This window comes from Psammomys obesus, unplaced genomic scaffold (assembly GCF_907164565.1).
Source record: "Psammomys obesus unplaced genomic scaffold, mPsaObe1.curated_primary_1811, whole genome shotgun sequence".
Classification (NCBI taxonomy): Eukaryota; Metazoa; Chordata; class Mammalia; order Rodentia; family Muridae; genus Psammomys; species Psammomys obesus.
In genome coordinates this window covers 52,248,219-52,272,157 of record NW_026585644.1, presented here as the reverse complement: position 1 = coordinate 52,272,157, position 23,939 = coordinate 52,248,219, and the positions used below count along the sequence as shown (strand labels likewise).

The window sequence follows — 23,939 nt, the reverse complement described above, 5'->3', positions numbered from 1 at the left end:
ATCACAAAATTCTGAGGCTAGAAGAGACCCTAGAGATTATTTGAATCAACAGTGTTGTTTTATAGATGAGGAGCAGAGGCCCAGAGAAGATAACTGATTTGACTCCAGGAAGGTGGTTAATTAGTGGCAAAGTCAGGAGTAGAACGTAGGTCTCCTGACTCTGTGAAGTAATGAAAATGACAGGAAGCAAAGCGACCTCTGCACACTGCCACGTGTCTTGTTCTGGGGCTGGGAATGCATTATTTATATGATCTTCAATAGCCCAGCACGGCCAATAAAAAGGATTAAAGATACATGCATTAAGGGACAGAGGACCTTTGCAACATTCTACAGATGAAAATGGACTTTAGACAGCTCTGGTGATTTGCCAAAAGAATGGAGAGCTTCCTCTCACCCATCTGTTGGAGAGACCTTGCTTTGTGCAGCCCTGCATCTCTGGACGGTAGATGGTGAGGGACTTGGGTCTCTTAATCTAAACACCCTCTCAGGCTAGGCACCAGTGACTTTAGTAGCCCCTGTCCTTTACTAGTGTTTTGCTGACAGAAAGTTTTGTTGTTGTTTTGCTTTGCTTTGTATTTTCATAAAATAGTTTAAAAGGGAAGAAAAGAATCCAAGAGCCTCTATATAATTCAATGAGTAGCAACGGCTTCTCATGTTCACTGTAAGTGGCCAGAAAACTCAGTCACTGGCAGTAAATACTGTCACTCAGGGAGAGTGGCTTCTGACTAAATGAGGTCAAACGCAGATTTAGTCAAGAGGATTTTGTTGTTTTTTTGGGTTTTTTGTTGTTGTTGTTGTTGTTGTTGTTGTTGTTTGTCTTCTTCTAGTTGGCCAAACAGTCCTCTTGTATGATTTCTAATTAACCAACAACGAAGAATGTACTTAAAATCACTGGGTATGTTTGTGTTTTACCCAATGGTAGACACAAAAGTCTTCCCCAGCCTTCACTGGACAATCAAACCTTAGGTTTACCCTAGTTGCTAACCTCTTACCTTAGGTATGGTAGATGACAACAAAAGCATCAAATGTCAAGGACTTCTTATCAAGTGGTGCAAGGTGGCCCTACTGCATTCTATTTGCAATCTGAGGGCAACAGCAGCATTGCCATCATCAGTTCTGGATTTTTAAGGTCATCCTGGGAATCCCCAGGCACCAGAGGAGAAGGAGGCAGACTATGAAGTGTCAGTCTCTTTTGCTCACTACCCAGGGAGGGGCTTTCTTCTCTCAAAACAACTTTAAGCAAGATTGGCTAAAAGCATAGAGTCTAGAGCCTAGAGTGGTGGCACATCCTGTAATCGGAGCTACTTAGAAAGTTGAAATAGTATGGGTAGCCTATCAAGATCTGTATCAAAAAATATATTGTTTAAGAAGCTGGGAGTAGAGCTTAGTGGTACATTATTCAGACTCCATCCAATACTACTAAGAGATGAGAAAGCAGGGGATGAGAGGGAGAGAGGGAGGAAAGAGGGATATATTATGTAGCTAAGCATCAATAAATGAAAGGGATTGTATAGGATTTCTTAGAAGATAGCTAGAAATATATTCCACACCATATATTATCTCTATAATTCTCGCAAAATCTCTAAATGCCTATATATTTATCCCTATTGAAATGAGCGAATGCCATGAGTGTTAGCTGACTTGCTCTAGATCAAACACACACTAGGCAATAAAAAAACAAGAATCTGAATCCAGACCCATCTGGCCCCCAGTGCACAGTGTCACTCAATATACGACTACAAACTAGACAGCACAAGCCATCCAAACCACTTAGTGAGACTGCCTGTGTTGAATATTTAGTGCAGTGTTTACTATGCCACAGATGTCTAATAAAGGTTAATTACCATCAGTAACACCATTGTTCCTGAAGCCTGAGATACACAGCTTGGGCTTACAAGTGTTGAGCCTGAAGATAGCTTACTGCTTCATTCTCCCATTCCCCCCAGCAGCTTTGGCCTCTGATAAAGCTGAGAGCCCTGTTAGCACCATGTGACCTAATCAGTGTTCACTTCCTTTTTGCTCTGCACAGTCATCTCCTTTCCTACCTCTGTTTTTCATCACTAAGAACATAATGGATTCCCATTAAAACAATTTCTGACAGGCACACACAGTAATAAAATAATCGTCACCCTTGCCAGGTCTAATCTGGTTCTAGCTGGAGGAAGTCTAGCTCCTATTTAAGCTCACATTTCTTTTCCCCAAACAACAACATGGCTTCCGAAAGCATGATCTATGCTCCTGTTATGAGTGGACAGACACTTAGTGTACCTGCTTCCACACTTTGCTCCACTTAGTGCTCTGCTGTTACTGCTGTTGGGAGGTTATCCAACCAAGACACACACAGCAGTTATATAGCCAAACAGAAAGTCTGTATTTCCAGACTGTGGCTGCATGGGAACTTGCCCAAATCATGCAGCCCAAGCTGCATGATCATCATTCTTTGTCTTTTATGCACAAAACCCCATCCTGGTTGACACACTTCAGTTAGCAATAGTTAGCAAGAATCAAAACTATGGAAGCCAAATAGAGAGGTTAGTACATTTAGGGACATTCCTGGATTCTGTAACTATAGACTAGATCTTTGATGGATTAGGTCTTTGCTCCAGTTTTTGGCAGGTATTATGGGACCTATGTGCTGGATTCTAAAGTCAGAATGGTGCCTACAGCATGGATTCAGTTGTGCTAAAGTCTGGGGACCTGTTATACTGCTAGGCTTTATTATATACATAACACAGAGTTTACTTGAACTTCTGAAGTCAATCAAATGGGCACACTATATTTGTTTGAAAAAAAAAATAGTTACCCATTATTCCCATCAAATTACTGCAGAGATAGCAGAGACTTTTAAGAACTCCTGGCTGAAGAAAATAGCAAAGAGGCAAAGAGCCATAATGAGGATAATGATTACAGGAAATGAGTGTGCATTTGCAAGAAATAGTGAAAATGCAATAGAAATAATTTAGAGATTTAAGAATTTATTGGATATTAAATGACAAAAAGAAGTCATAAGTTACCCTAGTATAAAAAGGCTTGTGTTGGTCCAATGGACAAGTAGTGATATTAGATGGGGACTGGGATTGACAAGAACAGATAGTGGAGGAGGGGATAATCCTGCACTAGAATAGTAGTTAGTACAAAAAGATCATAGAAGAGATGGTACAACATGCCCTTGACAGTAGCAGGCACAAGGTCAAGGTGGTCCAAGATTGAAGAGTGTCCCAATAATAGGTGATTCACCAGCGAAGAGCTTGTACATAAAGGAGAGGGAGAATGAGCCAATCCCAGAGGACTTTTACATGAAATGATTGAGAGACCTCAAGTCACAGCTTGCAAAATGCTAAGATTAGAGAAAGCGTGATGGGGAAATAAAAATTTGGGAGAACATTCATTACCAAATGCTGTGCTGGGCACCTGGCATCCTTCCCTCTCTTCCCCCACTTCTGTTTTATGAACTTTGCACCCTCTATTTTTTACACGTGTAACTTTTATCCAATTAGATGCAGAATCTTAGAAGACAAGGGTGCTTTCTTTTATTGTTTTATATGCTTTATACTTGCATAAAAATGTACTAAAAAACACTTATCATATGGGTTGCTGCTTGGAACTTTGATTTATCTCTAGAGGAAAAATTTGCATGTGAGCTTGTATATTGACTTGTCAGAACTCAAGTGTTCTGCATCAGTGAGGGAGGGGATTGTGTGTAGTTGCTTTATAGGCCTATTGTTCCCCCCAAAAAATTCTGCTCTATTATATATTAAAATGACAATAACAGGATTTTCTGAAGTAGAAGGATTTTAGGCACTGGAAAGGTACCCTCCCTAGTCCCTGCTATCCTCTGGGGCTTTGTAGAGGGTGGACCCATATTCCCTGTTGACTCTACAAGCTAACTGGCCAGGAAAGAGGAAATCGGGTTATTATCAGGAGATTATCCCTGTGCCTTTCATTGTTCTTCTGTAAAAGATGACACCTACCTCCTGAGGCAGCTGTGAGATTCAGACAGAGAAAAAAATGCCTCGTATATAATAAACAATAAATGTTACTGCTATGATTATGATTTTTCACCCCTTTCTTCATCTGCTGGGAAAAGGATAAGAAATATGCCAATATAGGGATGACAATATTCAAGGAAAGATCCAAGTGGGTACAATTAGGCTGAACCACTTGTTTTATGTCTGTGTTTGCTTTAGAGCAACCTCAGCAAAAACTGGTCATGACTGTAATAAGGAAAGAATTCTGGGAAGGAAAGACTATCCTACATATACTAGGAGGCAAAGGGAAGTGACTGCTGTCATCTGAAGAGTCAGAGGAGCCTTTGGCAATGCTCTTAACTCACTCTAATGATGACCTGCTGCACCTAGACTGACCCTCTTCCTAAGGGTCAGTCTAGTCTTTTTGTTTACAGGCGCGGCCATCCATGCAAAGGTACCTTTCTGTCCTACCTGATCTCCTAGGTGTGGCCAGTCTCACTGTGGGAATCAGAATGGAGGTGGGGTCTGCATTAATAGCATAGCCTAGTTGAAGAATGCAAATAACCTATAGATAAGAGTAGGAAATGACCGTGGTGTCTCCGTGTAAGGCCTAAAGAGGGGTTCCAAGGACATTTGCTAGCAGCCATTTCCCAGCCCTGTGGTTGTCTAGGCCATAATCTCCTAAATTCATCAGCCCACATGACTTCAGCCTTTCAGGCCAGAAGGAGAGGAGACATGTGCTCTAGCAGGCATGATCAGATTTGAAGTTGCTATCAGACAAGCATTTTCTTTCATACAGATTTTTCACTCCCTTTGGGGCCCCAAGAAGTGCCTACTATCAACACACAGACACTCTCAGTAGCATTCTGGTGGTAAATGACTAGTCAGGTGGAGCAGGTTCAAATCCGGCTCTTGATTTTAAAGGCTCTGGCTCAACCTTAGGAGAGGACAGGAACTCCACAAGGAGAGCAACAGAACAAGAAAATTTGAACACAGGGAACTTCCCAGAGACTCATACTCCAACCAAGGACTATTCATGGAGATAACCTAGAACCCCTGCACAGATGTAGCTCGTGGCAGTTCAGTGTCCAAGTGGGTTACATAGTGATGGGAAGAGGGACTGCCTCTGACATAATCTGATTGGCCTGCTCTTTGATCACTTCCCCCTGAGGGGAGAGCAGCCCTAGCAGGCCACAGAAGAGGACAATGCAGTCACTTTTGATGAGAACTGATAGACTAAGATCAGAAAGGAGAGGAGAACCTCCCCTATCAGTAGACTTGGGGAGGGGCATGCATGCAGAAAGGGGAGGGAGGGTGGGATCGGGAGGGGAGGAGGGAGGGGCTTATGGGGGGATACAAAATGAATAAAGTGTAATTAATAAAAGCTAAATAAAAAATTTTAAAAAAGAGATTCTAAACATGCTATGAGTGTGAATTTGAACAGCCTTACAAACTCCTCTGGAAGGCATTTTCATGAGAGCATTCACTGGTGTTTTCTAACTTTACACTGCACAGCACATTGCCAAAACTGAGAGAGGAGAAAACATGAAAATACAGGAAAGGACAGGATGTATACTGTATACACATTATCATGAGTGATATGTAGCCTGCATTTGTACTGGTATGTACTCACATGTACTATATTACAATCACGTGAAACTTTATATAAGGATTCTCATTTATAACCATTCATTTTATATAATTTTATGATACGATCCATATTGTGTAACACTTACACTATACTTTTAGTATGTGTAATATACGTGTATGTATATAATATGTAGTTTTGTATCATGTGTTTTCATTGTAAAGCATTCAATATATGTTGTGTTTGTGTGTGTGGCTTTTTTCTCAACTTCTCTACAAATGTACTTTGTAACTAAGTATATGTATATTCTATACATGCGTGTTTACTGTATTCTTATATATTGGTTATGTTATATGTTAGTATGTACAACTACATACACTAGTGCTTTTAAATATAAACTACCAAAATTCCATTTTATTTTTTTCCAGTAACCTAAAGGAGGCCTAGCACATACATCTAACTAGACTCTCAGAAAACAGCTAAGATGTAGGACCCAGTTTACTTATCTCTAGATTCTTGTTGCCAACATGAATATTCAAAACACAGATGCTGCTTGGTCAAAATTTGCTGTGCATGTGCTGTATTAGTTCTCCACACTAACAATCTCACTCAGGGATTCTGCTGAACAAGATGCTTCCCTCCTGTGTTAATACGCAATTTGATTTGCAAAGATTGTTTGCTGAGTGTGTTCAAGAGCAAAGCTTTATTGTTAAAAGCAAAGTGGGAAAATCTTTCCTTGAAAGACTCCCGTTGAGCCTCTCTAGATGGGGAGACCCCGCTTCCCAAGGAACAGCGAAACCAGCCTTCGGATGCAAGCCGCAAGAGGTTTATTTCGATACACGGGTACCCGGGGCGACAAAGCCTTTCGGAAGACTTGCGCGCCTCTCGGTTGGGGTGACGGGTTTTTATAGGGCTTGGGAGCAAGAAGAGCGATTACAGAAGCGAGAAGCATAGTTACAGGGATCTGATTGGGCGGTTTGAACAAAGCCATTGTTAAGTCACGTACCCGGAACAGGGAAGGCGGGAAGGCAGTGGGTGGAGTCACGCACCCGGAACAGGGAAGGCGGGAAGGTAGATGTGGGTAGAGTCACATACCCGGTTCTTATCCAGAGTGTTTCAGGCGCCCAACCGCAGCAGATATCCTGCTGTTGGGCATCTGTCCCGCCTTGCCTCTGACCCTGCACTGCTCCAGTCTTGTAAAATAGTGTTGACAGCATTATGCTAGGGCTTTATTCTTTCATCCTAATCACTCAGAGCTAATTCATTCATTTAGCAAACAGTTGGCTGGAAGCAGGAATGCTAAGTCAAAATGCAATGGCACCATGCTCTACAAGTTCTCTGGAGAGAGAGGGAAAGTTGTTTAACTATGAAATCATCTCCAGGATGCAGATACAATGTAATATGAAAGGCTCACTTTCAGAGAACCTATGGTCCCCTAGATTATAGACAGTACACATAATTAAATTTATTCTGATATTATTAAAGAAATGAAATTTATTCCAAATATTTTAATGTGATTGGGTGCCGTAACATATCCAATCAAAGAATAGCAAACTATATAAATCAGAGAAAAATCAATGGCATGATAGAGGAGGGAATATGGAGAATTCTGAATGGAGACTATCTCTTATATTTAAAAAAAGGAATTGTTCTGTAAGCATCTCAGTCAATTTAGTGTTACTGTAACATCACACCTGACATGAATAGCAACAAAATGTTTTGTCTCACAATTCTGATGACTGGAAAGTCAAACCATCATGGCATCACCATCTATTGACTCATAATATGATAGAAAGAAAACCCACCATGTGCAAAAAAGGGGGGGTGACATGCCTTCCGATAAGAGACTGGAGCGGAAGATTCTCTGTGTTAAAACAACCCACTCTGGAGGAAGCTAATCCAACGTTACAACACCTACTGCCCTCCCTGAAACCAGCACTAACTCCCCCACACAGGCAATTATGACCCAGCCAGTCACCTCCCATTAAGTCTAACCTCTTTCCAATTACAGCATCTTTATCCATGAGCATAATTTGAACCAAATTTTCTGCATATGAACCTTCAGACGTTTGAACCAATCTAATCCATAACTCTGAGCCTCTCAAATATTAAAAGTCAGCAGTCATCAGAGACCTTTTTAAAACACAGGTTGCAACTTGATACACCATGCTTTGTAGAGATCCCTGGAAGGCCTACTCTTTTCTGAAGGGAAAAGGATGAGGAGTAGATCTTGGACGGAAGAGAGGTAGGTAGGAAAGACTGAGAGGAGAGGAGGGAAGGGAAAGTCCATTCAGGTATAATATGTAAGAGAATAATATGCCACTCATTTTAAAGACCAGGTTGTCATCAGAAAGGCCTGAATAGAGCCTCATGCTCTGCACTTCTGAAAGCTTGGATGAGGGTGCTGGTGTCAAGACTAGAATGTTCTTTAGAGCAAGATTGGTAACAACCTACCAGGCTTTCCCACAAACATTCACACACATGATAGGAATGGAAAGCATGATAGAATAATCCAATTATAATAGCTCAAGGGGGTAAGCTTTTTTATTTGAAAAAATCTGTATTCCCTCCCCCACAAAACATTAGTAAACATTTCAGCTTGCCGACTGCTTAAATTCTCATGAGACCCTTTGCAGTTGAAGCAGTTCTTACAGCATTGTTGTGCTACTGCTTTGCTGTTGTCATTATTTCATTTTATGATCCCCTAGTCTGATTTCACTGAGCTTTCGAAAATCTTATTCATCTGCCTCTATATTGACAGGATCTAGTGGTGATTTAGTACGTGTTTGGTACTCAGTAAACAACTAATGGTTAGATGAAAAGACAGAAAAATGAAGTGTTTGGTTTTGTGAGTGGTATCTGCTGAACTGCAACAGAGATGAGATCTGTTCAAGGCTTTCCTTTGTACCTTTGTTGAGTGGCACCATAACCAAATTTAGCAAATGACAGTAAGTCTTTTCTGTGGTTTAAGCCTTTGTTCCGGGATTCCTTTTGCTGCTATTGTGGTTGTTTTTCTAATCTACGGTATGCAAGAAGCACTTGCTTGTATTTTGTTGTTGTTGTTCTAAAGCGTTAGCGTACTTTTGTTCAGAATTCTCATTGCCGTAGCTTCTCTCGACATTATGCTTACATGATGAAGTCCTTGAGTTGATAGGACTGAGACACAGCTGAGAAAGAAGAAAAACATGGTGATCATAAGAGATTATAAATCATTTGATTGGGGATTAAGGAGGTTGAAGTTGAAGGTCCTGTCTATGCAAGAAACTCATGTTTGTATAAAATAAAGAAAAATATGCCTGTATGAGACGTGGGTGTGGGAGAGCAGAACGTGTTCTCTGAAGGACATTTCTGAATGCAATTCCTCAGATGTGCATTCTGCTCAAGGAAGTGGTGTTCATGTTAAGTGCTTTTGAAGGGAAAGTATGTTTCAATATTCTTAACAGATGAACTTTTTAATAAATAAATCTTTATTAAAAAGAAATAAATAAAGAAAAAATAAAGATTTATTTTATTTTTATTTATGTTACTTTTAGTATTGTGTATGTGTGTCTGTACTTGGATAAGAGCATGTGCGTACCAGCATGTGCAGAGGCTGAAAGAAGCTGGTCAGTGCCCTAGAACTGGGGTGAGAGGATGGTGTGAGCTTCCTGATATGGGTGTTGAGAACCAAAGCCCAGTCCTCCGCAAGGGCAACAAGTGCTCCTAACCACTTAGCCATTTTCCCCTACTAGAGGAAATGCAAGGGAATAACAGCATTTTTATTGCAGTTAGAGATCCAACATAAACATTTAACCTATCATAGAGTGATACTAATGTCTTTGTGGCCATATGTATTCAGTCTTACCTGATCTTGGAAGTTAAGCTGGATTAAGCCTGGTTAGTACTTGGATATGATACTGCTATCAACATTTCTGCCATCACAGTGTATACAAATGTGTCAAATGCTGGGACTATTCATTTTGAGTTGAGTTACCACAAGTTTATAGAATACCAAATGGCAGCCTGTGACCAGGGACTAAAAGCCTCACTATTGCCACAGTCAAATGAATTGACAGAAAGGATATAATATGAAATCAAATGCTCAGGGCTATGGTTTAGATATGGTTCAGTCATCTAAAGGTTTTTGCTCTGGAAATTTGGTTCCTGTGATGGCTCATGGTAAAAGGTAATGTAACTGGAGAGAGGTGTTGCTTATTTGGAAGGGAGTGAGCTTCCTCGCCTCTGAAAACTAACCTTCTGCAGGGCTGTGTTTGCAGATGTGACCCTTTTGCACTGATCTGGAAAGGAATTAGCAAACTATCTTGCCTACCTCCTCATTTCACAATGAGGAGTCCAAGGTCCAGAGAGGCACCTACCATGGACAAGGAGGCAGAAAAAAGTGTGCAAGACCTGCTAACGATTAGAGATGGTTCTGCACACAGAGCCAAAGCCACAACTTCACAGTCTTGTGGATGAATTGAAGAGGATGTCCGTGTGTCTAATAAACAGCAAACAGCCAATAAGTGACCGAAGAAATAACTAGAGACAGAGAAAATGAGGTTAAACATAAAGGAGACCTAGGGATTCCTTATGCTTTCGACTGTTATATCCTGTCCTCCTTGCCCAGCCCCACCTGGCCATGGACATGCCCACCCATTCCAATACTTTCTGTCTCTAAAGTATTGGCACTACAACATATGAACTACTTACTGAAAAATTAAATTAGGAGTGTTCCTTAGCTAGTTTATGCTAATAATTTCTAGTGTATTTTAAAAAAACAACATCAAAACATCCAATCCAAACATTAGTTTGGTTAAGTATCTGTGTCCTTAAAATAGACAAGATATCGGCATGAGTGGTGAGGAAACTTAGTGCTGGTAGTGAACCTGGAAATGTCTCGCTTAGATTTAGGCTTTGCTCCTTATCTCTCCCTTCCCTTCTTTCAGCTCTCTAACTCATCTCCTTCACATGTTCAAATACATGCTTTCTAGGCTATCATCAAGTAAGAGCTTTTCACTCACAAACCCACACCCATCAGCTTCTGGAAAATAATGCTGGCACCCCTGGTCCACAAGTTCCAGATGATTCCATCCCTCTCTGAGATAGCTGTTTCACTCTCCTCCACCAGCTACTCTGGCTTCTACCCTGCAGATGGTCTCCAGAACCGTTTTAGTACTCTTTATCTAAATCTTAGGCTGGCAGGCAGCACTTCTACTTCAGCCTATATGAAAGCGTGGTGCCTGGGAGATTTCCTGAGACAGTCTACTGAAGCATTGAAAGTGCTTGGGTCTTCCCAGGAAGGCTGATCTGTTTCACCTCTGAACTACTTTGTAAGCATTAAGCTACCCTGCATCCTCACAGCCTCTGGCTTTTTTTAGTTTTTAATTATTTTTTTTTTTACAATTTATTCATTATATATCCCAATTGAAGCCCCCTCCCTCAAGTCTTCCCATTCCCACCCTTCCTACTTCTTCCTCCCATCCCCTTCCCTACTCCACTGAAAGTGGAAGTTCTCCTCCTCTGCCATCTGCCCATAGCTTGTTAAGTCTCATCAGGACTTCCTGGATCCTCTTTCTCTGTGGCCTGGCAAGACTGCATCGCCAGCGGCAAGTGATCAAAAAGCAGGCAATGGAGTTCATGGCAGAGGCAGCCGCTGCTCCCCTTAATCAGGGATCCACATGGAGACTGAGCTGCCTATGGGCTACATCTGACAGGGGGTCTCGGTCTACCGCATGCAAAGTCCGTGTTTGGTGCATAGGAAACTTCATTCTCCATAGGCTTCAGGCTTTCCTGAAGAAAGAAAACCTAGGGTCTGAAACATACGGTGTTCCATGCCAGCCATCATTAATACCAAAGACAAGTTCCACTTTAGTACTAGTAAGGAGTGGGAGAATTTTTAATCCATGTTTTTTTAAATAATTGATTATAAAAATAAAACCAGATCCATGTCATCACATATAACAACCAATTAAAAAAACACCAGTGACCAAAATGTAAGACCTGAAATTTTGAAATCATTAGACAAAAACATAGGTGAAACACATCAAGATACAGGACTCCAATAGCACTAGAAACCATTCCCGAAATTGACCTGAAAAAAAGAATTGCCATGAAAATATAAGTTTCTTCACAATAAAGTAAACAATAGCCAGAGTGAAGAGACACTGCACACTATGAGAAACTCTTTGTTAACTGTCCATCTGACATGAGATTAATATCTAGAACCTAAGAAGAACTAAAAAAGAAAAAAAAAAAAACCTCCAGTCAATGAATGGACAAATCAACCAGATAGTTCTCAAAGGAAAAAAATTAAAATGATTAATAAGTATTTCTAAGTATTCAAAATCTTAAACCATCATAGAGTTAAAATTGTAACCGCTTTACTCTTTTACCTCACTACAGTTAGAATCATTATTCTAAAAAAAAAAAAAAAAACGATCTGATAGACTAAGATCAGAAGGAAGGAGAGGAGGACTTCCCCTATCAGTGGACTTGGGGAGGGGCATGTGTGAAGAAGGGGGAGGGACGGTGGGGAGGAGGGAGGAACTTATGGGGGGATAAAAAGTGAATAAAGTGTAATTAATAAAAAAATTTAAAAATTAAAAAAAACGAATTCACCATTTACTAGCAAATTTCATGATTTCCTTGTTTTTAATTGCTGAGTCGTATTCCATTGTGTAAATGTACACAATTTCTGTATTTATTCCTTAGTTGAAGGAATTGTTGGGTTGTTTCCTTCTGGTTATTACAAATAAAGCTGCTATTAACATGGTTGAGCAAATATCCTTGTTGTATACTTGAGCGTCTTTTGGATATATGCCTAGGAATGGTATAGCTGGGTCTTGAGGAAGTGCTATTCCTAATTGTCTGAGAAAGTGCCAGATTGATTTTCAGAGTGGTTGTACCAGTTTACATTCCCACCAGCAGTGAAGGAGGGTTCTTCTTTCTCCACATCCTCTCCAGCATGTGTTGTCCCTTGAGTTTTTGGTCTTGGCCATTGTGATGGGTGTAAGATAAAATCTCAGGGTTGTTTGGATTTGCATTTCCCTGATGACTATGGACTTTGAGCATTTAAGTGTTTTTCAGCCTTTCGATATTTCTCTATTGAGAATTCTCTGTTTAGCTCTGTACCCCATTTTTTAATTGGATTACTTGATTTGTTGCTTTTTAATTTCTTGACTTCTTTATATATTCTGAATATTAGCCCTCTCTCAGATATAGGGTTGGTGAAGATCCTTTCCCAATCTGTAGGCAGTCATTTTGTCTGACAACAGTGTCCTTTGCTTTACAGAAGGTTTTCAGTCATACTGAGTAAGGTATCCCAGAAGCAGAAAGACACACAGGGTATATACTCACACATAAGTGGATATTAGACATATAGGATAAACTTACTAAAATCTGCATACCTAAAGACACTAATAAAGAAGAAGGACTCTGGCTAAAATGCTCAATCCCCATTCAGAAAGGACATCAGAAGAAGGAGAAAACAGGGAACAGGACAGGAGCCTACCACAGAGAGCCTCTGAAAGGCTCTACTCTGCAGGGTATCAAAGCAGATGCTGAGACTTATGGCCAACCTTTGGGCAGAGTGCATGGAACCTTATGAAAGAAGTGGGAAATAGTAAGACCTGGAAAAGACAGGAACTCCACAAGGAGGGCGACAGAACCAAAAAATCTGGCACAGGGGTCTTTTCTGAGACTAATACTCCAACCAAGGACCATTCATGGAGATCACCTAGAACGCCTGCACAGATGTAGCCCATTGCAATTCAGTGTCCAAGTGGGTTCCATAGTGAAGGGGACAGGGACTGTCTCTGATGGGAACTGATTGGCCAGTTATTTGATGACCTCCCCATGAGGGGAAAGCAACTTCACCAGGGCACAGAGGAAGTGCAACTTCTCCTGTGCAACTACTCCTGATGAGGCCTAATAGACTAGGATCAGAAGGAAGGGGAGGAAGACCTCCCCTATCAGTGGACTGGGGGAGGGGCATGGGTGGAGAAGGGGGAGGGACTGTGGAATTGGGAGGGGAAAAGGGAGGAAACTACAGGAGGGATACAAAGTAAATAAATTATAATTAATAAAAATAAAAATTTAAAAAAAAACAACACATTCTGGCAAGGATGTGGAAAGTGCAGAAAACTTATATATCACTAGTGATCATGTAAATTGGTGCCATCACTATAAAAACACTAGAGAGGTTCCTCAAAAGAATTAAAAATAGAAATAAATATTAGAAATAAAAATTATAAATACAGTATGATTCAGTGATACCACTCACTCCTGGAGTGTACCTTAAAGCTCCTAAGTCAGCATACAACAGAGATAGTCATACGTACATATTTATTGCTGCAACATTCACAACAGCCAAGGTCAGAAACCAGTCAAGAGTTCAGAAATAGACAGAAAAAGAAAATGTGGTACATATACTCAATGCAATTTTAATCAGTTGTAAAGAAAAGTAAAATTATAGAATTCACCAGTTCATTGCATTAAGTAAAGTAAACCAGACTCAGAAAGGCAAATATCACATGCTTTCTCTCATGTGCCATATGCAGATTAAATTTGTGTATGTACGTGTGTGTGTGTGTGTGTGTGTCTGTGTGTGTGTCTGTGTGTGTAATTGTGGAACATGAAAGGACTAATGGGACCATGAGAGGAGAGAAAATGCCTAAAGGGAGCAGAAGGAAGGAACAAGTGAGGATGATAGGATATATTGCTATAAAAGCAGAAAGTGGTCTAACTTGGAAGGAGGAGAAGACCTTTCAGAAAGGGAGTGGGCCAATGAAGGGCAGAGGGACAGAAATAAGAAAGATACATCTGCACCGAACTTCCATTTTTAAAATGGTCTTTATTTTGTTCTAACAAAAAACTAATAATTTTAAGATAAGAAAGAGAGCAAGAATGTCAAGATAGATACCTAGAGAGGGCAAGAGAGCACAAGAATGAACAGTCACATTCTCAAACACCACGGAGCACCTGGCTCCATAATCCAGAGTAGATGCAATGAATCACAGGCCACCAGCTGAACTCAGCCCCACTTTTTAAATTATTTTTATATAAATTATAGTTTATTCCCTTTGTATCCCAGATGCAGCCCCCTCCCTCATCCTCTTAAAATCCCACCCTCCATCCTTCCTCTCCTCTCATGCCCCTTTCCAAGTCCACTGATAGGGGAGGTCCTCCTCCCCTTCCCTCTGACCCTAGTCTATCAGGTCTCATCAGGACTGGCTGCATTGTCTTCCTCTGTGGCCTGATAAGGCTGCTCCCCCATCAGGGGAAGGTGATCAAAGAGCCAGCCACTGAGTTCATGTCAGAGACAGTCCCTGTTCCCCTTACTAGGAAACCCACTTGGAGACAGAAATGCCATGGGCTACATCTGTACAGGGGTTCTAGGTTATCTCCATGCATGGTCTTGGTTGGAGTATCAGTCTCAGAAAAGACCCTTGGGCCCAGATATTTTGGTTCTGTTGCTCTCCTTGTGGAGCTCCTATCCCCTCCAGCTCTTTCTATCTCCCCTTCTTTCTAAGATTCCCTGCACTCTGCCCAAACTTTGGCTATGAGCCTCAGCATCTGCTTTGAAACCCTGCTGAGTAGAGTCTTTCAGAGGCCCTCTGTGGTAAGTTCCTGCCCTGTTCCCTGTTTTCTCCCTATTCCAGTGTCCATCCCATTTGTCTTTCTGAGTGAGGATTGCTCATCTTACCCAGGGTCCTCCTTCTTGCTTAGCTTCTTTAGGTGTGCAGATTTTAATATGATTATCCTTATTATATGTCTAATACCTACTTCTGAGTAAGTATATACCATGTGTGTCTTTCTGCTTCTGGGATATCTCACTCAGGATGATCTTTTTTAGTTCCCATCATGATAAAACTAAACTTAAACAATATCTACACAGCAACCCAGCCTTACAGAAGATACTAGAAGAAAAACTCCAATCGAATGAAAACAACTACATCTAAGAAAACACAGGATACAGATAATTTCACAACAACAAAAAAAATTTTAAAAGAAAACAAGCATTGAAACACAGTAACACCACCAATTCCACAAAAACATAACTAACATTCATTGGTCACTCTTATCTATCCACATCAATGGACGCAACTCTCCAATAAAAAAGACACAGACTAACAGAATGGTTGTGAAAACAGGATCCAACATTCTGCCACACTCATTTTTAATAAATAAAGTTTATTTGCACATAGTTCATTTCCTATGTTTTTGTTGGAAGTTGTTTGTGGTAGTTTTGACATAGATCAAATAAATAATCCACAAAAAACAATAAATATCAAATGATCCACAAAGTCAATGGAGAAGTTACTATCTGGGCCTGAGAAAGTTGCTGACCCCTGACCTAAGAAACTTAATTTTATTTCTTTTCGTATATTTCTCTAAACACTTTTAAGTGAGTCTCCTTCAGGCTTTAGTTTCTACAGCTGAAAAACATCTAGTCTCTAAAAGAACCACTGCCTCAGATTTATTATCCCACTGTTCTGTAACATTAGCATCTAGTGTATTAGTTTAGACTTATTACTACAGCTGACTTGAGGAAAGGAAAGCAGTTTTGTTTCTTATGAATTCTCCTAGGCACAAGGCTCTAGTTGTGTTCTTATATGGTTTATAGGGGAAAACTGAACTAATCTGAATTATCTTTCTTTTGCTGCAGAGAGATCTCTCAGAATGATGTCTTGGAGGTAATAGAGGCAGATGTGTTCTCCAACCTACCCAAGTTGCATGAAATGTAAGCAATATGCCAGTGTGTGTGTGTGTGTGTGTGTGTGTGTGTGTGTGTGTAGGTGTGAAGAAGAGGGTTGTAACTGTTAGAAAGAGCATTAAAGTTCCTTTATGTTCCTGGGAGGCCCAGACACAAGCCTTGCGCTTAGCTTCATTCTGTTTACTGACTCTTCACTTGGTCTTCTTTTATGTCACAGGCCCTAGAACCCTGTTTTATGACTATTTGAAAATTCCTTCACCCCATCATCTTTTTTAATTTTTTAAATTAATTTTTTTCTTAATTACAATTTATTCACTTTGTATCCCAGCTGTAGCCCCCTCCCACATCGCCTCCTAACCTCACCCTCCCTCCCTCTGCTTCTCCTATTCCTCCCCTTTCATCCCATCATCTTATTCAGTATTACACCACAAAGCCCAAAATAAATCCCACTCAATGTAATGGAAGCTGGGTAAGCCTGTTCTGAGAACTGCCTATGCATATACATAGAATAAAGGCTCAAGCAAAACACATGAGACTTTATTTTCTCATCTGCAAAACTAGAGTGAAAAACTCACTCACAGAATTGCTATGATGAAGAAAGGACATAATAAACATCGGTTAAATATGATATGTCAACCAGCATAAAGCAACTCCTTTTTAATGACCCTTGGTTGCTCTACTACTGCAGATAAACTTACTCTCCTTTATTGTCATTCTACTTGTGTATGTGTGCAGTATATATATATATATATATATATATATATATATATATATATATATATATATGTAATTTTGTTTCATGTCAGCCTCTAATTACCAGACAATAAATTAAACACTGATAGGATATAGGATATAAGGCCATAGAGACTTTAAAGACTGTCAACTCAAAAAATTTCAAAGTATATTCTATTTGTTACTAAGAACCCAGAAAATTATTTTAATACTCAATTAAAAAAATAAAAAGATGCTGTGGTCAGATAAGTTTAGGAAACACTGAGCGAATGAAAGGAAATAATCTCGCTCACCATAGAAAAACTCAGGAGATGTTTTATACTAAGATACATTTGGAATCTCCAAGAAAAGTGTTGTACAGTGTGAGTGTGTGTGTGTTTGTGTGTGTGTGTGTGTGTGTGTGTATGTGTGAGTGTGTATTAAGGAATTATTTAGAAATGACAGCCTGCCCATTTTTGCAGACTCCTCTTTTCTTCTGTCTACTCATTCTGCCTACTTCCTAATTCTTCCTCATTTTCATGAATGCCTTGTTCCTTTTTTCTCTCTCCACCTGCCCTCTTCTTGCCCTAGTTAGGAAAAGAGACATGATGGGGCCTCAAAGTCCACAAAGCATATCAGAAAATGAGGCAAAGACAAGGATAGAGTGCCCCTTGGTGCTGTCCAGGGGGCAGAGGCGCTAATGGAACAAGTCTTGCACCTCTTCTTTGCTTGGAGAGGTACTCATGCCCATGCAACATTGACTGTGTTTAAAATGACTAATTGCCTGGTACTTGGCTCTGGTTAGCTACAGGTTATTGCAACATAAAAGCTAATGAAACAGGAAGGAAGTAATTAACAAGAGTATCTCTGCAAATATACATTGATCCAGCAAGATGAGAAAAAGATAGGTGCTCTGTGGGAATCCAAATGTGAACAGGCTTGCTTCCAGACTATTGATCAGGACATAACACAGGCCAAAAGCTCTGGGCAGAAGTCACCATTTCCCATCTGCTGGGAGACGCCACCTCAGTCTTCAGAATGGGGGGAACTGGCCTCCTCCCAGATGCAGTCTGCAGAAACTTGGCACTTTAAATCAGAGACAAAAGTTAGTTGCTTTTCTCCCAGATTTTTTTCTTTGCCAGTTCATCTCTGTTTCTGTATTCCTTTTTGCAGCCTCACTGTATCCCTTCCCACCTACTCTCATCTTTCCACCCTTCCTTTCCGCACCAAATGTCCTTTTCATGTCACTAGGTCAGCTCCTCATATTACTGTCCCCTCCCCCTTCTTAGTTGACCATTTCTGGGAGACCATTAGTAGTAAAATTCTTAGCTCTCTGTATGGTTAAAAAATGTACATGAGGAAAGGTACTAAGGGGTGGGTGTTAAGAGGACAGGGTTGGTGCTCAGTTTGCCCCGATTTCTATAATAACATTTCCTATGTTTGTTGAAATACTGCATGGATGGGTGGATGGGTGAATGGATAGATGGATGAAAGGATGGATGGATGGATGGATGGATGGATGGATGGATGGATGATGACTTGCTTAATTATTGTTGTACGCTGCATAACATGAAAAATATCACTATGGTCCTTGCTGTTTGGGTCACTTACACATACCTTCCTTTTTTACAGTAGAATTGAAAAGGCCAACAATCTGCTGTACATCAACCCAGAGGCCTTCCAGAATCTTCCTAATCTGCGATATCTGTAAGAGCTCATACAGTATGGCACTCCTTCTGCTATTAACACATGTGTTTTTATTTCAGTAAAATCTCCAGTTGCTACTATGAGAAATAATTGCTTTTTCATCAAGAATGAGCAGGGGTTACCAAAGCAAAGATGGGGAGAAGGTTGATTGCAAGTTTAGTTTTGTTTAATGAGAAAAGTCCACTAATGTAATTGCATTTTGTTTTAATTTTCACGTGAAGAATTTCTTTCACATTTACATGCAGACCTTTATAAAACCCGGTCATAATTTAGGGTTAATGAGATGCAATCAAACTTTTGGCTAGCTTTCATTTTGCAACCTTGACTTCAAAGACATTGTTTGTCTCACTTGTTTTGCATATAAGTATTTTTTTCTCGGATAGATTGTAGTGTTTTATTTTGAAAATTTTGTCAATAGCCATCATGACACTTTATCATCTGAGAGTTTCCTGATGTTTAAACTCCATCCTATGACCTGTCCCCAACAGCAGAAACAGCTTCCTACACTTGAATGACTTCTACATTAGCCGAGGGCTTGACAGATACTTGAATGTTAGGATGAGATCGTACAACGTAGCAGACAAGAGTCTAAACTCTGGAGTTAAATGTTCTAAGTCCATTCCCTAGCTCTTTATTACAGGAAAGGACTTAACCTCTCATAGCTTGTTTCCTCCTTAAGAATGGAAATAATAATGTAGATAGGTTATGAGCATAAATACACTGTATAGAGGCTTAAAGCAACAACCATCTCTTACTTTTTTTTAACCTGTCTCAGTTGTTCAGCCAAATCAATTTGCTGACCAGGACTGGGCTTGCCTAGCATGCATCTCTAGCAAGTTGTCAAGTCATTTGGGGTTGGGAATTCTCAAAGGTACCAGCTGGAATGGTTCAGCTCTCCTCTCATCTCTTCCATGGTAGTGTAGACTTATTTTCACTGAAACCCCAGAGTTTCAAAAGAGATGAAGAGTGCAAGCTTCTTCAGAATATACCCTGAGTAACACACCATCTCTTCTGGTGCATTTTATTAGACATAGAAATTCACAAAACCAGCCTGAATTCAAAAGATAGAGAAGTGGTTATCATTTCATGACAGTAGAAGCTGCAGCCATGATATAAGGTATATGAGCACAGGAAAAGGTAAATAGGTTTACGGATATCTTTGCCATCAATATAATTTTTTCACTGTGCCTATTGTCATGGATCAAAAATCTCAATGAGAAAACCATAGTTCAAATTTGAGAGTTTTTATAAAACCAGCTTGTGACTGGCTGAAGAGAAACAGTTCTCATGGAGCAGCCTTGACTGCTTTCTGCAGGGAGCTCTTAAAGGCAAATACCATTTCCTTGTTGGCAGTTGCAGGGGAAGAAGAGCACGCAAGCAGTTTAGCAGAAGCATAAAGAAGCAGTTAGCTAGGTCAACTTAAGCTCAAGTTACTGGGGCAGAGTTGGGCAATTTTCTAACTTTCTCATAAGAAGGAGTGTAAGGGGGTGAAGGGTTAGCTCTGAGTCAGATCTTAGATGGCTGCAGCAGGGACAAGATGAGGGACCTTTGGCCCCATCACACCTATCACTAAAGATATCTAGTAAATATTGGCTGCTAATAATGTCATTCTCTGGTCCTAAATCTTGGTCCATACTAACTAAAGTTAGTAAGTATGATAGAGGACACTAAGCCATTGTGGACCTCAGCTTGCTGAGTGGAAACTAAGGAATAAAATTCAGCAAATGAGAGTCGATCTAACCTTCTATGCCTTATCTCTGACAGAAGTTCCAGGAACAGTCTAGAGAAGAAAGAAGGTTGGTTATGTCTTGAATTCATGTTACAGGCAGGCCAGCTTCATGAGCACACACCATGTACAGTTACATAGCTGGTTGCCTTCACTTCTTTTTTCTTCCCTCCACCTTCCTTAGAAGATATCTGAGCATAACATGGGTTATAGATCCTTCTGTAACAGAACAAAGGAATTCTAGGAGGTGTAAAAGAGTTCCTAGGATAGATCTGTTGGCAAGCTACCCTAGTTCAAGCCCTACTACAGAGGGTAGACTCATAAAAGAAACTTTATGTACACATCTCATAGCTTTTAAACAAAAAAAAACTGTTTTAAAATAAAGAGAGCATAACATAGCAGATAAATAAGGACTAAGAGAGATCATCTCAAACTCTGAAACTAAGCACCAGAATATGGCTCTGGGATTGGGTTGTAGAGTGCTTACCTAGCGTATAAGGATCCTAAGTATCATTAAAACATCAAAATAGAACTGGCTGGTATTGGTACACACATCATGGACAGCACCATTCACTCTTTCTAATGAAGACCCTTAACAGAAGAGGAACTTGGAGGATGTGGATATGGGATATACTGTACAAAAGAGGAAAGGAGTAGGTGACCTTCAGTAGAAAAGAAAAGACAAAGTTCTGCCTTTGACCTCACAGGAAAAAAAAAAAACAAAACAAAACTATGTCACTTATTGAGTCCACCCTCCTCTTTATGCCCTTTGTCACCTTGAGGTGAACAGACCTCTTGAGTCATTATTAGGAGAAGGCTGACTTCATGGACATACACCCTGGGAATTTGCTCAAATTGCTATGCTCAAATGGGTCCTACACTGATGCTACCTGGTTCCTGTGACTGTTGACAAAGAGATAACAGTAACAGCAGCAGTAGCTGGTTCTAGCCCCACTGTGTTTGGGGAGATTATTCCTCAGTATATTTTAAACCTGTTTTCTGAGGAAAGAAAATAGATAGTAAAAAAAAAAAAATGGGAGATATTACATTATTGTCAAAAGATCCTCTTTTACTACTCAAAAATAAAACACAGCAAAATGTTATTATCTTGATCAGTTCATACTGCTACAACAGAATACTATATGCTGGGTAGCTTAAACCATAAGTCAATATTTCTCAATTTTCTGGAGGCTAGAAATCTAATAACAGCTGCTCCACAGTCAGTACTTGGAGATGGTCCTCTGCCTGATATGTAGAAAGCAGTCTTCCCATTCTGTCTTCACATGACCTCTTACAAGTATGCATATAAATAAAAAAGGGAAAAAATCCCATGATTTTTACCTTGCTTTTACACTATGATTTGGGGGAAACATCCAGTGTATAATAATGATCTAATTCTATACTGTACAAAATCTTACATCTGGAGTCCTGTGGCTCCCCCATAAGGAATTTGAGAATAGGAATTTTATATTATAAGTCTTTTGACATCTGGCAAAACTAAACCTTCCCCAGATGTGCATAACACCTCAGCTTGCATACATGATACCCCCTTGGAGGTTTAAACAACTCTGCCCTCTCACAGGACTTCAACCAGCAATACACCTGCTCATGGCTCAGACTGCTGCTCCTTTGAAATATTTTCCAGACCACTAAGACAGATCACACAAATCCGCATCCAGTCCTCTCATCTAGAAGGTTTTATCAGGGAAGCGATGGGCAGTTAAGCTCCCATTCTGCATTACTCCTATCTGGCAACCATAGCCAAATACACAAGATAGAGTTGCTTAAACAAAAGTTTACTTCAATTATGAAGGCTGGGAAGTTCAAAATCAAGACTCTTGAAGACTGTGCCACTGCACCATCTCTTCCTGGCTTGTACATGTCTTCTTTTCCCTTATCCTCAGATGGCCAACAGAGTGGGCATGCACTAACAATTGTAAGAATGAGCAAGAGTAAGCCTCTGGTGTTGCTTCTTATAGAGACTAACTGGGATTAGCATCCCTGTTTTACCTCACCAAAGCTGAATTGCCTCCTAAATATTTTCTCTCCAGATACAGTCACAAGGAAGATTAGGACTTGAAGTTATAAGCAGGAGAGGTACAAATGTTGGTCCCGAGTACACCTCCTTCCATGCTGTTCCTGTCATGGCAGAAGCCATCCACACCACTTTAGTTTTCAGCAACCAGTCAGAGACAGAGACAAGAATTACACATATTCTCTGGGATGATGAAAACTTGCTTCAAGACAAAGAAAAAGCACAAAGTGGATGAAGGAATTTAGTAGTGATGAGTAGGGTGGAGCTGCTGTTTGTTTGTTTCTAACATTGTTGTCATTTTGGTTTTTGCTCTCATAAGCCAGGATAAATATTTAGCATCAGCGCAACTAAAAGCAGGAAATTACCAGGAGGCAGGGATGAGAAGCCATTTGATTCGAGCATCCTAATTGCTGCACACACACACTTAGAAATGCTGTTCTGAGGCTCTCCATGTTGATTCCATTTCAAGCTGTTTATTTGATAGTGCAGAATTCAGGACAACTAGAAATCAGCACTCTTCATCAACACCTTCATGCTTCACAGAGGAATCTGAAGTAATTAAGAAAAAAAGCTTATAAATAAAGAAGTGCTCTTTAACCAGAACATGCACCAAAGGATTCGTCTAAATGGCTTTTTAAGTCAATCTTTTATTTGCAAGCAATATTTATTTATTTATTTATTTATTTATTTATTTATTTATTTATTTATTTATTTTTACTGCTTTGCATTTCTAGAGCTGAACTTTTATGTGTGAAAGATTATCTATTGATCTGTAAGTAAGGTTTATACAATATTCTTTTCTCTTGGCATCCTGTCAATATACTTCTCAGGCAGCTGGGTGGTGTTCTTTGCAACTCAATAAACTATAATTCCATTTAGTAAGCATGTCATACTGCTGCGTGCCCCACCCGCAAGCCACCACTGACAACAGTCTTCCACTCAGACAGAAACCATTAGACATCTTCTAAGGTACCTTATGATGGCTACCAGGCCGTTTTCTTTCTGTAGCTGAGAACCATTCCAGAAGATTCCCTACAGATACTCCCCTCAGCAGGCCACTGTTTTATTTTCTGCCTTGGTTATAGGGCTTTACTGACATGAACACTCACTGTTTCTACAAAATGGATCACTCTGGTACATTTGGTCCTCAGCCACAATTTCTTCTATTTGGTGGCTGGCATAAAAGATCTATACAAAGATTAAGTTTTAGAAACTATGGTTACGATAGGCTTGATTCCTCTACATTTGTTCCTCAGTCATCACGGTTATGAATTGTCCAGTCAGGAAGAACTCATCCAGTAATTCATTTAAAAATAAGTGAGAATATATATACTACATACAAGGCTCTCTTATGCATGCCAAACACGACAGGACAAAGGAGCTCACATTTTCATTGTAGAGATAAATAATGTTGAATTATATCAGCTGATGGTGGTACTAAATATATATTTCAGAGAAAACATGGTGTGTGTGTGTGTGTGTGTGTGTGTGTGTGTGTGTGTGTGTGTGTG

The 23,939-nt window shown here is 40.1% G+C and overlaps 1 protein-coding gene across 2 annotated transcripts in view; it reads left to right on the top strand.

Moving 5' to 3' along the window:
* The window catches only part of Fshr (follicle stimulating hormone receptor), a 185,104-nt gene that overhangs the window by 118,660 nt on the left and 42,505 nt on the right, over window positions 1-23,939 (top strand). For both annotated transcript variants that reach the window (XM_055623235.1, XM_055623228.1), the window contains exons 3-4: window positions 16,202-16,276; window positions 18,593-18,667. In XM_055623235.1, the coding sequence (XP_055479210.1) occupies window positions 16,202-16,276; window positions 18,593-18,667 (150 nt within the window). The remainder of the gene's footprint in view (window positions 1-16,201; window positions 16,277-18,592; window positions 18,668-23,939) is intronic.